Consider the following 15280-nt stretch of genomic DNA (forward strand, 5'->3'; position numbering starts at 1 on the left):
CTCCAATTTTAGGCTTTTTTAAAAAAAAAATTATCTGACAGGGCGGGTAAATAAATATAATAACATCAGCCCCACAAAACCACTAACAGGGTCAAATTACGTAACTGATGTCACAGTTTAGCATAAATAAAAAAAAACCCCAATATTAATCTTTTAATTTGTAAAATCCTTAGAGCTACGTAAACGCTCCTCAAGAGGTCTTTGCCAACGTCACAGTTTTGCGACGGAAGTGGACTCGTCTTGGTGACGTGCCTACCCGGACTTTCAGTTGTAACATGACAGCTTTAACGACAAAAAAAGTCCCAAAATGAGCTCGTTGTGTGTTTTTTTTTTTTTTTAGTTTAATATGAGCATGAACTGAAAACTGTCTTCGACACTTCTGACTCGTGCACAGCGAGTTTCCGGTGGACTAAAGGCGGTTTTACGGACATCATCATGTCGTTTGTGGTGGACTCGGTCATCATGTTCACCTCGCAGGTAATTAAAAAGTCGACATATTGTTCGTTTATTAATTTTGCTCCACATAATTAATGATGTGACAAACCAACCGGGCTGATTTATGGTGTATTGCCAAAAAAAAAAAAAAAAAAAAAAAAAAAAAAGGACATCAGTGCAGAAACAATTATTCGATTAAACAACAAATTGATGGACAGAAAGTTAAAAGACAACTTTTTTTGGGGGGAAATCACTTAAATCATTGAGTCATTTTGTGTTAAATAAAATGTTAAAATGATTTGATTCCAGTATCTTAAATATTAATATTGTCCAGTTCCTCCGGTGTGTCATGATAATAAACACTATTTAAAAAAAAAAATTTTTTTTAGTTGTGTCAGGACAAAACAAAACATGTGAGGCTTCACCTTTTAACTTTAACTGGTCGATATTTTCACACATTTTCTGACATTTTAAAGACTAAATAGCCAAACAATTAACCAAAGACGTCATCGATAGATTTATCCATAATGAAAATAATTGCATCTCTCCTGTACACGGCCTGATTTGGAGGAGAATTTGTGGCTGAATGCAACAGACAGGTTTGACTGACGTGGTTATGTATTTGTATGACTCTTATGGCTCAACGCAGCTATTTTAAATGCATGAATTGTATAGAAACCAGTTTACTGACATTACTTGAATATTTGTGCATTTTGGAATAGCTCAACGCAAACTGTGCCGTTCTTGTTACGCCTCCACGCTGGCGATGGACATAACTGGAAGCTGTTTGATGCTTTTACATCAACACGATATCTCAGGAAGGCCCGAGTAGAATTTCTTCGAATGTTGCGCAATCGTTCATTCGGCCTGAAGGATGAACTGATCTGAAAGTGGTCAAAGTTCAAGTTTACCGTGACCTTCACGTCCCCTTTCGTCCGCCTGTCCCGCTGTCGCGAACTCCATGTCCCGAGACGCGAGTGAGGGAATTTGGTTGGGAGAGGAATTTCTGCAAATCCGTCCCCAATAATCCCTTTGGCTCAGCAATGAACTGCTCAGGTTTTGTAGGTCAAAGGTCAAGGTCAAGTGGCAAAAAAAAAAAAAAAAAAAAAAATTCACTTGGTCTCAACTAAACTACCGCGGTGAGCGTGTGCAGCGTCTCCCCCGGGGGCCATCAAGGGGGCACGACCCCTTCACCGGCGGTTCGTCGAGTTTTGGTTCCCCTCGATACTCGCACCCACCACTCCAGCTGTTTAACATCTGGTATTACTTGTTCCTGCATACTGTGGCAACGTCATCTTTGCTCAAAGCCACAGGACCATTCACACGAGCACCTCGACCACCTGATTTCCTACTTCGCTCGAACTCGTGGGTTTGGTGACACTCGAAGAGAAGAAAATTTAGCTTTTGGAATGAACTCTGATTAACTGACGTGATGTGACAACATATTTCTTTTCCTTTTTCCTCTTTCTTCTCCAAATAATTCTCATTCAATTCAACGCAGGTGCTGTTCTTTGGTTTCGGCTGGTTATTCTTTATGCGCCAGCTGTTCAAAGACTACGAGGTACCGTGTTATCGCATTGCATTTATTTACAAACAATGGGTGTGTTGATTTCATGCCCAGCTATGATGATGATTCTCATCCCAAAATCATAGGAGTTCACCTCGTCATTGTTAGCTGAGCTGTAAAAGACTTCCCATCTGTTTTGTTTGTCGACAGGTGCGGCAGTACGTCGTCCAGGTGGTTTTCTCTGTCACCTTTGCCTTTTCATGTACTATGTTTGAGCTCATTATCTTTGAGATTCTGGGTGCCTTAAGCAGCAGGTTAGTGCATTTTTCTTTGGGATATATTTGAATTTTATTGCTCACAGCACATGAAACACATCAACCCTCGTGTTTTTGCCGCAGTTCCAGGTATTTCCACTGGAAGCTAAATCTGTACGTGATTCTGCTGGTCCTGATCTTTGTGGTGCCTTTCTACATCGGTTACTTTGTTGTCAGCAACATACGCCTGCGTAAGTTCAACCGCTTTTTTTACCACTGAAATTTAAATATTTTGACAAAATGTCCAACGCTGCTGCTTGAGGAATTTTATATCACAAGTGACACAAGGCTGTTTTGCTGTGTGTCCACGTAGTCCAGAGACAAAGGCTCCTTTTCGCCTGCATGGTCTGGTTCACCTTCATGTATTTCTTCTGGAAGTTGGGCGACCCATTCCCCATCCTGAGCCCTAAACATGGTGAGTGTGTTTCTCTCGTGCACCTTCGTGCGCGCCTGCCGTGTAGATTTGAAAGGCAAGTGAAGTGTTGCTGTCTTGTGTTTAGGGATTCTGTCCATTGAGCAGCTCATCAGTCGCGTCGGTGTGATCGGAGTCACTCTCATGGCTCTGCTGTCGGGGTTTGGTGCCGTCAACTGTCCCTACACGTACATGTCCTATTTCCTCAGGTGAGCTGAGCTGCGGTTCCTCCGACACCGCCTTTAACAGCCAAGTCAAGCAGTGCGGTTAATCCCGAGTCTCGGTATTTATTTTGATGCTGTTGCTTTTAATGCTTCATGGTTTTTGTTGTGTTCACAGAAATGTAACGGACAGCGACATCCTTGCTCTGGAGAGGCGGCTGCTCCAAACTATGGACATGATTGTCAGCAAAAAGAAGCGGTCAGTAAAGACGACAGTTTTCTTTTCTTAAAACTACTAAAACAACTTTTGTACCACTACATTTTTAAAAGGTACATGTACTATTTGTGAAGGATTGCCATGACGCGGAGGCAGATGTACCAACGTGGGGAAGATCAGAACAAACAGACGGGATTCTGGGGCATGATCAAGAGCGTCACCTCCACGCAAACGGGCAGCGAGAGTATCCTTTACGCTTACATTCACTGTGAAGGGAAAGATTCTTCACTTTTAGCTGTTACCAGATACTTGTGTACTATTTACTCTATAGTATTATTAGTAAAGATCAGCCTTGACTCTTCCCTCCAGACCTCTCTTTGATCCAGCAGGAGGTTGATGCTTTGGAGGAGTTGAGTCGGCAACTTTTTCTGGAGACTGTGGACCTGCAAGGCACCAAGGTGACGTGTGTGCACACAAGCAAACAGTCCACATGCCTGGAAAACTAGCTTTTTCAGTTGTGGTAAATGTGGCTACTTGATTTATTCAATTTAGTGCAAGTTAACACCAACGAGTTGATTATCCCATCTGAGTTTTGTTTTTCTTTTCCTTGATAAATCCACGTTAAGTATACCGGTTCCCTTTTTGACTCACGTTTCGTCTTCAATAATGTCTGAAAAAATATTCGGGTCGTAGGTTAGATGCTAGAGGTTCAACTTTCTTCATCATCCACACGGCAAGTCAACCGCTCTGCGCATCTGGTGCTGTTTCAAGGGGGAAAGTGTCAGCAAGGTCATTTTCTGAACCAGACTTACTGCCTCCCTGAAACACTACATCAAAGAAGGTGTTTCTAAAATGTTGATAACAGTGTGTCAGATTTGTTCTTGGTTAATTTAATTTATTAATGTCAGTGGTTTCATTATAAACTATTGCTTGAATAAATGGCTAAAATTAAAACGAGAGTGGGATGTGACACCAGTACTGAGAACCAACAGCCTGAAGCACTGACTGCCATTTAACACACATGGGTGTCAACTCAACTCAACTCGATCAACTCACACTGCCTATTTTGCCTTTTGTATGATAAATGATTTACTCGTTCTTTATCACCACTTTTCCTAATCTTTAGGAGCGAATTGAGTACTCAAAAACATTCCAGGGAAAATACTTCAACTTCCTGGGCTACTTCTTTTCCATCTATTGTGTTTGGAAAATCTTCATGGTGAGAACATTCACGTATTGTACTCCAGCATTGTGTCTTTCCCTCACACATCAGTACCAGTAGTTACATTAATCACATGTTACTCTGTATTTTTTTTTTTTTTTTTTTTTATAATTGCTTAAGATGTACAAATACGTTTATTTTAAAACCACCTCTTCTTTCAACTACAGGCCACAATAAACATAGTGTTTGATCGAGTTGGAAAGACGGATCCAGTGACGAGGGGGATTGAAATTACGGTGAACTACCTGGGCATCCAGTTTGATGTAAGAGAGACACACACACACACACACACACACACACACACACACACACACACACACACACACACACACACACACACACACACACACACACACACACACACACACACACACACACACACACCTGCAGCAGTAAAGTCATGTATAATACATCATGTCCTCTTGTAAAGATAATTGCTGGCCCCGTATCATCACTTCTCTGTTCTCTCTGTCGTAAACCTGTTCGAGTCAGGTGTAATCTTCTCCCCATAAAGACAGTTCTTTAATTGAGTTCTGGCAGCTCCCACTCCCAAGAGCACGGCATTACATTTGAATTTGAATTAATGACTTTTTTTTTTTTTCTCCTTGTCTCAGGTCAAGTTTTGGTCCCAACACATTTCTTTCATCCTGGTGGGAATAATAATCGTTACATCTATACGTGGCTTACTCATCACCCTCACCAAGGTACAACTATCTCATCATACATGTTCTACAGGCAACTGGTCTTAAAGTCGATAAATCTAAATTGAATTTTACTTGCTACTTCCTTTTTAGTTCTTCTGCGCAATCTCAAGCAGCAAGTCGTCCAACGTCATCGTGCTCGTCCTCGCTCAGATCATGGTGAGTGTGCGTTTGCTTCACGGTTGTCTTTTAACAGAATATAGTCCACGAACTGCGAACCCATCTGGATGTTCTCCGTGTGTCTCAATCCAACAGGGGATGTATTTTGTGTCGTCTGTGCTGCTGATGCGTATGAGCATGCCGCTGGAGTATCGCTCCATCGTGACCGAGGTTCTGGGAGAGCTGCAGTTCAACTTCTACCACCGCTGGTTCGATGTGATCTTCCTGGTCAGCGCCCTGTCCAGCATCCTCTTTCTCTATCTCGCCCACAAGCAGGCACCAGAAAAACACATGTCCCTCTGATCTCCTACAGAACGCCTTCTTTCGCTTGGATATGACTCCTGACGCATTGGGTGACTTTCAATCTGGAATTCATAAATATCCAGACATTTTTTTTTATTTGACATAACCATCTGGACTGCCTGTTCCTGAATCAGGAATGGCTGATTTCTGGGTGTGAGTGAAGGGGAACTATTGGAGCACGTGAGGAAACAACTGAAATTAAACAGCATTGGTAGAAGGACTTTAGATTTTCCTGAAAATACAAACACTTTGTTCTGTGCTCTTAAATTTGTATTCTTTTTGCCCAAATGTTTATTTTGTTTAGTTTGTCTGAAAACACTGGAGCTGAACTGTCCACTGGGTCTCACTGCTTCACTTCCACTGAGGTGCAAATATGAGCAATTGATTAAAGATGCCACTGGTGATCCAAGTTATGAAAGTTGTAATTTTAATAAAATGTCATTTTAATTGGGAACAAATACCCCAAAAATGAGCTTTAATTCAGATGATATGTGTTTATTTGTTTTTGTTCATGGAAATTGTCGTTCATTTACTTTTATTTTGAAAATAAGAACAGCATAGAAAGTACAAAAAAACCACAATGCATTAAATAAAAGAAGTTGGTGAATGGAGAACAAAATAAAAGGCCACAGTGTTTACTGGCATTGTTAGCAGTGTTTTTAATCTTGGTGACATTGGTAATCTCAGGTGTGGTTAACATATTACTCCACTGCTCAGGCTCATATCAGCAAGCAGATCAAAGGTCCCATGAGAATTTGTTCTTCTGGGATATTTTTGTTCTCAGCCCTTTCATACAATTATGCAGCTATTCTGATATTTATCAGATCCTAACAGTGAATTTCAAAAGTCTTTACTGTCCTTGTGCTTTTGTTTCCTGAATCTCTTTTTCTTGTAATATCACTGGATGTGTGAAGCACATAAAGTTGATTTTTTTTTTTTTTTTTAAGGAACAGATCGCCGTCAGATTAGGCCAAATCAGGAGAGAGATCCTTCAGGGGTTTTCTCACAATCTCATGTCGAGGCTATTGTCAGATGAAGATGATGACACTGATGAGGTCTGAAAGAAAGACAAATGCCCCTGTAAGCTTTTAGTTGAACTATAAATGAGAAAAGTCGTGATGAAAAATGTAATGATTTCAGACTTTAGATCGTGACACATCCAAGATTCAGATACAACACAGCCAATTATAAACAAGGCTAAAAGTCTCCAGCCAGGCGAACGGCTTCGTGAGGCTACAGATGACAAACACTTTCTATGAAGAGACAAAAATCAATCTGGATGAAGGGCTGTGGGCTGAAAATAAATGTTTAAAGAATTGGAAATTACCTTTCATTAAAATGTAATAATATTTTACAGAAGATTAACATGCTACATTCAATGAAATTTAACATAATTTAAAACACTACTTTAATCTGTTTCATAGTCATTTTAATATTTTTCAGAAATTATTGTCAAAAACAGGCATCTTGCCATTTTCTTCTCCATTTTCTTTTGTCAATGTGTCACTGCCTCAACCTCTCATTTTGACTGGCAGCACATGCTTTAGCAGGAGAGAGAGAGTACCATAAATTTTAGTAGATAAGATGTAGGCCAATGCAGTTGAATGAATTTGTTGCATATTGCTGTAAACTGATATTATGTACTTTTAATTTCACAAAATTGACGGTTCGCTGTTATTACTGTTAGGACTTTAGAGCACTTAGGAGTAAGTAAGGGCCAAAACAAAGTTTGGCTGCTGGCCCCAAATTGGGCGCCTCAGCAAAAAATTTTCACAGCACTGAAAAAAATGCTGATGTTTAGTAGGTTCATTGGTCATATGTACAATTTTTGCATGCTAATATTAGCCACAAAGTACTCTCAGGCTTATGGGAATGCCATTAGTTTTGCAGGTATTTGGTCATCGAGCAAAGCTAAACTTAAAATGTTAACAATATGGTGTCACAAAGGGATCAGGGATCATCGAAAGATGCAGTTCATCCAGAGAGGAATTTGTAAACTAAATTTCCATTTGAGCCTCTTTGTGGCACTATGAGAAAAGTTATTCAAAGTTATTAGGATTAATGCTCGGGGGATCATAATATGCAATTCAGTCAAAAGCTGTCTCAGTTTGGATGAAAGTAGTGGATTTACAGAAAAATTATATTTGCATATCCAAAACCATAATGCAGTGCATGTTGGCAAAGCAACACTCACCCTCTGCCTTTCTGGTTCAGCCGGGGTCTCAGGTCTGACCTCCTCCTTCTTCTCCTTCTCCTCCTTTTCCTTCTTCTCCTTCTCCTTCTTCTCCTTCTCCTTCTCCTCCTTTTCCTTCTTCTCCTTCTCCTTCTTCTCCTTCTCCTTCTTCTCCTTCTCTTTCTTCTCCTTCTCCTTCTTCTCCTTCTCCTCGCTGGTCTCTGGAGTGGCTGCAGTGTGGACTTGAACGTAGGATGTTTCCCCGAGGAGCAGGCGTGTGATGGCCACCCCTTTAGCTTTGAGCTGTTGGTAGACGCTCTTTTTAGCCAACAGCATCTCCAGCGAGCTGCCGCTGCTGCGGATGAGGGCCACCACCTCCTCATGGCCGCTCTGCTCCACGTTCACTCCGTCCACCTCCACCACAATGTCGTTGTCCTCCATACCCGCCCTGTCAGCTGCTCCACCCTTCACCACCTGAAACGAGGCACGTCTTACCAATCCAATTTGACACGGTAATGATCACAGAGGGGACGTTTGTGTCTGTCTTACCTCCATGATGAATTGACCACCCAACCCCTGGATGCCGTTAAGGTGAAAGCCATAGCCAGCTGCGGTCTTCTCCATTTTACACAGTTTAGGCTTGAGCGCCTCTTCCTGCTCGTGAACAGCTGTGGATGGATGGACTGGCGCAGGTAAATTGAGAGCTTCTGTGTAACTGGGCGGTGAATTGGAACCCTTCATCTCCTCCCAGAAAAGCATCGGGGACAATTTCCCCTGCGAGGGACGAGACATGTTGTTACAGAGAACATAGGCAAAATATACCAAAGACAAAGTGGCACTTTGTCTCACCTGCTTATAAATTAGGTCCGTGTCTTTGTCCACCACTAGGAGGCAGCAATTGTTGCCACTCTGCCTGATCCTGTCTACCACCTGGTTGTGGCTGCAGCTCTCCACCTCCTGGCCGTCCACAGCCACCAGTCTGTCCATTTCCTGCAGACCGGCTCTCTCTGCTGGGCTCTTTCTGTCTATGTCCTTGATGAAGTGTCCTGCGTCGAGTCAAGGAGCACATTATTAAAACCCAGCCTTCTCTCTGCAGGTTTATAATGGGAATGTATTGATTATGGTAATTGCCTGTTTTGTTGGGCTCCTCCCTGAGCAGGAAGCCGTATCCATCAGATCCTTTGGTGACATTGATGAGCCGTGGTTTGTGCGAGAGGTACTTGGCTGTGGCCAACCACGATCCTATCTTAGCCTGTTTGCTCTGGTAGAACCTGTCTGCTTCCTCATCAACCAGGAGGAACATGAGGCTGCTGCCCGCCAGCTTGATCTTTGCCACCATTTGATCGTGCGTGCAGCTTTCTACGTTCTCTCCGTTGAGCTCCAGCAGACGGTCGTTGAATTTGATCCCTGCTTTGTCTGCCACGCTTCCTGGGATCACGTCTGTCGTGAACAGACCCTTCTCACCTAGAGATGAGGTGACAGAAGATACTAATTAAATCAGAGAAGAAAAAAAAGAAATCGACACATATTCTATATTTGGGCTGAGATTACTGAAACATTTTATTCAGACTCTTAAAAAAAATTTGGTTTCCTTAATGAAGCACCCATGAAGTTGTAATTAACATCTCGCTTAATGTTAATACATTATTTATACATCAGTTGAAAGTCATTGATGGGAATATCTGTCGGCTTTTCATGTTAGCGGTTGTTCTACATGTTGATCTCTGAGCCCTGCATCCTTAGCTCACCTTTGACGGAGCGCAAAGAAAACCCAAAGCCGGAGCTGGACTTCACCAAGTAGCAGAGTTTGGGTTTTAGAGCCTGTTTGGCCACTTCTTTGGAAAGTGGTGTGCTTTGAGGCTTGGAGAAGTCCACTCCCTGCGCTTTGGCTTCTTTGTAGGATGATTCATCCAGAATGTGGAACACGACTGATGCTCCGCTGTTTCTTACAAGGTCCACCACCTGTCCCGGTGAAACAAAGCAGCGTCTGAGAAACGACGCTCGTCAAGTGATCATTCTGTCAGTCTAGGAGTGCTCATTGATTTGATTAATGCTATTTAAGACTATTTCTTTATCCTACTCACCTCTGAATGAGATAGTTCATCAACAAATGTTTTATTGACCCGGAGGATGCGATCTCCATCTTTCATGCCTGCCAATTCAGCCGGACCTCCCATTTCCAGGCAGCGGATCAGCTGACCCTCCTCGCCATGCTCTACCCTCAGATAGAAGCCGAATGTCTGACCCGGCCTCTTGGTGAGAGAAATCACCCTTGGCTTGTACCTAGCCATGTCCTAACATGGAGAAAGGATTAACAGCACACACACACACACACACACACACACACACACACACACACACACACACACACACACACACACACACACACACACACACACACACACACACACACACACACACACACACACACACACACACACACACACACACACACACACAATTTAAATATTCTAACATCTGTCATGCAGTGTGGTTAAAACATTTTTGTTGTCGTACTTTGAAAATGTGTCCACTGTGTCCCCTTTTCTTCCCACTACTGTCACCCTTGAAACTTTATCATTTAATAACTGATAATCCTGGACCTAAGAAAGCTAAAGAAGACTGTGCTGATGGCTTCAGATGAAGAGTTCATCTTCCAAGTCAGCGCTCCACAAGCAGTTAATGGTTAATGGCAGGCACAGCTGACTGTAGTGACTAATCACCATAAAAACAGCATGGACTTTGAATTCATATTAAGGAATGTCTGTTATTCTCTAATTATACTGTATATTATTTTCTTGACTTTCCCCTGAACTATCTCAGTTTGACTTGAAAAAAACATATTTTTCCCTTCTATAAAACAGCATAACATATTCTGGATATTTGTTATCAGTTTATGTCAAAACTTAACCGTGTATAATAAATACTTATGCGATATTTAAACCCGAGACACATTTAATGACAAAATTGAAATGTTCTTGTGAGTATTGTTTTATCTTTGAATTCTTTAGAATCATCTTTAAATAAAGTTACACTCAAGATGACACTTCAGAGATTATAATCTTAATGGATCCAGTATCAAAACTACGAGACACTTACAATAAAATAAATACATTTCGAGTAACAATATTATCTTCATAAAAGTTTACTCTAATAACAAAATTGTCAGCGGTGTCTAACTTCTGAGTTTGTCAGCCCTTAAACAAAGAAATGTCTCCCTCAACCGCATGTTCAACCAAAACGTGATATTTTGTTTTATTTTTAGAGGTAAAACCATCAAGTACTTTACAAGAAAACGTGCAAACATGAGAGGAAAGTCTGAAAAAAAAAAGAAAAGTCACAATCCTTCAGTTGTATTTTGCTTAATTTCTTGTATCCTGGGTTAGGAACAATACGGATAGTTTTACAACATGAAATTGATTATGTGATGAAAAAAAAAAAAAATCTACGTACAACATAGTGAAGAGATTTGAATGTAAACTCACCATCTCGTGCTTCGTGGCCCAGTCCAAAGGGGAAGCTCACCTGCCACTGTTGATCTGTTACTGGTTGTATCTTAAACTCATCTCCTTCCTTCCCCCTCCCCATTCTCCTCCCCTTCTCTCAGGGACTTTGACAGGCCAAAGGTAGTCTTAAAGGCTGAGTTATTTAACAGCACCTTCTACCACGATCGTTTAGAGAGGCCCATTTCTTTTCACAGAACAAAAGCAGTCATCCGTTTAGTGGTAAAAAGTATATAATGTACGTGGAAATAAGCAAAGTAAAAAGTCATTATAGTTCAGATACAGCAGTCAACACCATGTAAAATGCATTAATGTTATAATCACTGGCAATGACTGTATATATATATAATACAAAGTCTTGCATTTGTTCGGGTGTAAAATTTATTTTCTTCACATGTTTGTAGAATATATATAAACACGTATGGACTTTATATGTTCTTGGTTTGCTAACAAACACACTTTCTTGATGTGAAACAGAACTTCTGAACCATCATATTCACATTTATATATTTACAAAGCTGTAAAAACAGAACTCATTTTTGCTTTGCTCTGCATGAAAGCACGCAACTTAAGTGTCTCTAATGATTTAATAGAGACAAACCAATGGTAATATTGGTTTTCCATATTTAACTAAAAATGGGCACATTCACACTCATTCACTATTTTTAGCATGACAGTCAAAACGGGCTGATACGAAATAAGAGTTCAGTGAGTTTGTCAAATTATTCTTGCTAATTTTCTAAGAAGCAGTTTGCACCTTAACGTCACCATGGGTTAAAGTTTTACCTCTCCGCCTTCTTTCATCTCTTGCAAAATACCTTGAGCAGGTCAATACAATATACTGGTAAGATTAAGGGTCTACTTGAATATCCTTCGAAAGTGGACTTAATGAACGTTATTTTTTCAAATCAGATCTACAAGGTTCAGGGTAAGCTTGAGTGGAGTTTAGTCTGGGAAGTTTATGGTTCCTGTGGTCTGTAACTATGGGAGAGTCCTCTGGCTGTAAATGGCTTATTATGATACTGCTGTCCTTGAGATGGGACAAAGGTGACAAAAACTGAAGCAAAGCCAAGCAAAAACAAATGTGCACACAGTAACAGCTAATCCATTACTGTGCAGATGTCACAGCAAGATTTAGTTATTGAAGGGTTCGGTTATTAATTGTACTCTGAATTCACTTCTGACATTATCTTTCCTACTTTTCAGGTTTCTAGTGAGATTAGAAAGTAGGTATTATTTTTGCACTAAATTGGTCCACTCAGTCATAGGCAGCTCTTCTCCTTCCCTTTATGTCACTAAAATAATGTTAATATTGAGTGGACACTTAAAATAATACATGAAGACATGTTAGAGTGAGGAACCTCCACCTTTCTGACATTTTTTTTTTTTTTTAGCTTCTTATGCAAATATTTTACTGTTGTCAAGCTGATATATTCACATTTTCAAAATGCTAATTTTTTTTCTCACCAGGCAACAGTGATACTTACTAGCTTATTCCATTCGAGTGTGAAATTCTACCTGAAAACACAGTGCTGCTATCAAATACATGTAAGGAAGTGGAAATAACATTTGTATATATGTGCGATGGCACTGGCTATAATAGTTTTCCCCAGGCTGCTCAAGAGTCATGTCCTAAGTTTTTGGAAAAGTTATTGTTGTGTTGTTTTGCTTTGAAACAGTAAATAAAGATTTAAGTGGGGGTGAAAAAAAAAAGGATAGATGGATGGATGGAAACCCTTTTCGTTGATGTTTTGAACTTGACCTATTCATTTTTACCCTTTTGGCCCACTGCTGCCTTTTACTGCACATTACCACCACCAACAGTAATGTATATCGACGGATATGCACAACTGTTGTGGAAAGTGCTGCAGGATATCCATTACCGTCCTTCAACAGTGGGGAAAAATGTGTATCACATCACCTCATGCTGATACTGTTCAGATGTAATCAGAATACAAACAAGGGCCATCTCATTACATATTACCCCACAACATTTAAATGTATGGAAAGAGTCCATTTTACATATTCATTACCTTTCAACTCTTGTGAAGTGAACAGTGACGGGATAGAAACTGCTTTTGATTTCATGTATTTTGTCATTTCAGAACGTTTATAATGTTCTGAATGTCAAAACTTATGTAACTACAGCTACAGTAGTATAGTAGAGACTAAAACGCCAACAACGGCAAATGTGAGAATCTCTGCAGCCCTGAGGGCATCAGTATTCCTGCCTGTGCACAGAAGCAGGTGTGTGTACTTCCAGACCAGGCACTTACGTCTGCTGATGGGTTAGTGCTCTGAGTTTCCCCATCAACACACACACACACACACACACACACACACACACACACACACACACACACACACACACACACACACACACACACACACACACACACACACACACACACACACACACACACACACACACACACACACACAAAATGACAGCAAATTATGTATACAGAGTATTGTAGCACCAGATACAGACGTGAGCCGTACAGGGCTACCCCAGGAGTGATCATCTCCAACCTGTCTTCATCAGCAGTGGAGCATCAGTAATCAACACATCATGCCAGTTTGCCATTACTACAGTCAACGGGAGGCACTAGTCTCTCTCTTTATCTTGATTGGCATCCTCACATGGCTTGTTTATCTGGGGTAAGTGTCTCTGCACATGACCTGCCCGAGTCAGCTAATTAGACCACGGGGAAAGATTAGAGATGGGCTGCTTGAAATAATAGTGCTTTTCTTTCTTTCTCTGGGAGTCATTTGAGTGTTCAGGGGCCAAGCAGACGCTCACCACAGCAATACAACGCCCCAGAAAGTGACATGTTGACCTCCCAAATGTGCAGGTGGCACGGAAGAGACAGTCTCTCTATTCCCATCTTGGAAAAACAAGCATGTAACCTGTCATATAATATAGCTCATGCTATATTATGTGCATAAGTCCTCTGCAGTTTAATAAGGATGGAACTTGGCAATCTAGCTAAAATATCTATCTAAAATCTTGATGAAATAATGGCAAGGAAAGGATTTTACAAAATCAGAACAATAATCTATCTTCATAACAGACCGGCAAAAACATTCTGCTGTTTAACATGATTGAGAATTTTTTAAAACATTTTAAAACAAAATTGAATTAAAATTAAAAATCTAAATAATTAGATTCTGGATGAATTTATGTATAGTTTATTACCACAAAGAACATAAAGCACAAAGCATAAAGCTTCATTATCTTATTGTTTCTTTTCTGACTCCTGTCAACATTTATACAATTGCATTCTGTGTTTTTGATTTCACTCATTCCATTAAATGTAAAAACAGGCCATTGCTTTCCAAAATGACCCATGGCATGTTTTCTGATCAGATAATCCATCCAAAAAGTAAATAAAAGAATAGTACTTGAGAGAGCTTTCCTAACACCCACCCCTGGTTAAAGTTTAGTTAAATAAAACTACAGGGCTTCTTAAGGAGAGCTTGTAAGATTAAAAGAAACTTGAGTGTTGCCTCACACAGAAGGTCCCACATCATCTGGAAAATATTGCTGAGTTTGCATTTAAGTGAGTAATCAAATGATTACAGATTACAACTTCACAACCCCAGCCAGGGCAGCATGGCAAGTACCCCAAACAACATTTTAATATAATTAGATAATTACTCTTGAGATGACGATAAGCAAGACTTGAGGAGGATAGATTTATTGGTCTAGCTTCAAAAACAGCAACACCCTCTGTATGTTTCAGACCGTTTTAAGTCAACACGCAGCTGTGTAACAATCCATCTCTGTGAAAACGGACTCACAGGCCACATGAGGGCGCCAGAGAGCACGCAACGCCACGACTTCAGGAACATCAAAGCTTAAACACATGGAAACGTTCCTGCTCCTAATTAAATCTGCCGGACTAATAAAGCTAATTACTGCAGACAAGTGGAACTGATAACAGTGAAATAGTCATAATGCCTGGTCTCTGAACTCCACTACAGTTTTCACAATAAATCCTTGGCTATTATAATTAGGTATGTGTTAAGACTGTCATTTTTGAGATATAATAAGTTTATGTGGACTCAGATGCGATAGAATATAGCAGATGATGGAGCTGTCACTCAGAAAACGGAGGAATTGGCTTCTCGTAACTGTACTTACTGCTTCCAGTGCATTGTGAGTTTAGG

The 15280-nt window shown here is 40.6% G+C and overlaps 2 protein-coding genes across 3 annotated transcripts; one reads left to right on the forward strand and one right to left on the reverse strand.

Annotated features, from left to right (window-relative positions):
• The first annotated feature begins 237 nt into the window (after positions 1 to 237).
• On the forward strand, positions 238 to 5529 carry LOC138629758 (Golgi pH regulator). Its single transcript, XM_069713670.1, has 14 exons — positions 238 to 477; positions 1937 to 1996; positions 2153 to 2256; positions 2341 to 2447; positions 2570 to 2671; positions 2757 to 2877; positions 3008 to 3088; positions 3181 to 3290; positions 3416 to 3504; positions 4173 to 4265; positions 4436 to 4531; positions 4883 to 4972; positions 5063 to 5128; positions 5225 to 5529. The coding sequence occupies exons 1-14, from the start codon at positions 436 to 438 to the stop codon at positions 5429 to 5431; spliced, it is 1368 nt and encodes a 455-aa protein (XP_069569771.1). The 5' UTR covers positions 238 to 435; the 3' UTR covers positions 5432 to 5529.
• Positions 5530 to 5996: 467 nt separating this feature from the next.
• pdzk1 (PDZ domain containing 1) lies at positions 5997 to 9895 on the reverse strand. Of its 2 annotated transcripts, XM_069713669.1 has the most exons (8): positions 9689 to 9895; positions 9353 to 9566; positions 8736 to 9068; positions 8454 to 8650; positions 8154 to 8378; positions 7836 to 8078; positions 7626 to 7718; positions 5997 to 6488 (listed from the first exon to the last, which is right to left on the reverse strand). In XM_069713669.1, exons 1-8 carry the CDS (start codon positions 9893 to 9895, stop codon positions 6435 to 6437), a joined length of 1566 nt encoding a protein of 521 aa, XP_069569770.1. In that variant the 3' UTR covers positions 5997 to 6434. The 2 variants fall into 2 exon arrangements, with proteins under 2 accessions (XP_069569770.1, XP_069569769.1); XM_069713668.1 differs by having other exon boundaries at positions 7626 to 8078.
• Between the last annotated feature and the right edge of the window lie 5385 nt (positions 9896 to 15280).

Source organism: Brachyistius frenatus, unplaced genomic scaffold (genome assembly GCF_029030835.1).
Source record: "Brachyistius frenatus isolate BFR_SWC_R1_liver_20210118 unplaced genomic scaffold, ASM2903083v1 Contig_120, whole genome shotgun sequence".
Taxonomy (NCBI): Eukaryota; Metazoa; Chordata; class Actinopteri; family Embiotocidae; genus Brachyistius; species Brachyistius frenatus.